We start from the raw sequence: 857 nt of genomic DNA on the forward strand, positions 1-857 counted from the left end.
TGCTGGGTCAGGCCCACCTCTTCTCCCGCTGCACCTCAGGCAAGGCAGGATAGGGGGGAGAATAAATTAGAGAAAAGGCTAAAAAGGCCACTGGCGTTTGCTAGCTGGAGGACAGAGCAGCAGCTGGGCGGGTGGGGATGTGCATCCCCGGGCACCCATGGGGGCTCCTGATCGCAGAGAGAAGAAAGCCCCAATTGCAGATGGTCCCGGAAAGCCACTGTCCTCCCCTCCTCCTCCGCAGGACGGATGTTCCTGTGCAACCCCAATGGCCTCGCGCTCCCCTAAATGGTTTAAGGCACCGTTGTATGAGGAGGCAGGTAAAAACTTACCTGAAGCATCCCCCGGCATAAGTCCCTGGAGAGCCAGGAAGAGGTGGGGTGCTCCAGGTTGAGCAAAGTCCACTATAAATACATATAAATTCCACAAAATGTTTTCCTCCCTCCTGTCCATGAATCTGGACCTGAATTCAGGCTGCTTTGAGGAGTGTACATGGGGCAGCTGGTGGGGATGTGCTGCCTGAGATGGGATGGAGGCAACTGAAGGGCTGGGGTCCTTTGCCAGGAGGTTCGGAAGTGCCGGGAGGAGGCTGGGAGCAGTTCACGAATCTTCTGGGATGGCCAAGCAGAATGGGAGTGCCAAGAGGCCAGGAGGGATGCAGGAGTCTCTCCTGGGTCCCCAGCTCTGGGTGCTCCTCCAGGGGAGCAGAGGTCCTGGCTGAGTCAATGGGGCAGGCAGCCCCATGCCCGCAGAGTCCCTTGCTCAGCGCTTTTATTACACACCAACCAAAAAAAAAAAAAGAAACTAAAACATACCCCAAGGAAAAAACCAAATGCCAGCGACCAGGAGGCGCCTGAGGG

General features: G+C 56.5%; 1 protein-coding gene across 1 annotated transcript in view; it reads right to left on the reverse strand.

Annotated features, from left to right (window-relative positions):
• Window positions 1-489: 489 nt before the first annotated feature.
• Window positions 490-857, reverse strand: part of USP2 (ubiquitin specific peptidase 2) — a gene marked incomplete at both ends in the record, with an annotated part of 2,995 nt that continues 2,627 nt past the window's right edge. Inside the window, 2 exon segments of the mRNA XM_009702621.1 lie at window positions 490-586; window positions 657-792. Coding sequence (XP_009700923.1) covers window positions 490-586; window positions 657-792 — 233 coding nt within the window.

The sequence above is a fragment of the Cariama cristata genome, unplaced genomic scaffold, assembly GCF_000690535.1.
Source record: "Cariama cristata isolate BGI_N322 unplaced genomic scaffold, ASM69053v1 scaffold28686, whole genome shotgun sequence".
Taxonomy (NCBI): Eukaryota; Metazoa; Chordata; class Aves; order Cariamiformes; family Cariamidae; genus Cariama; species Cariama cristata.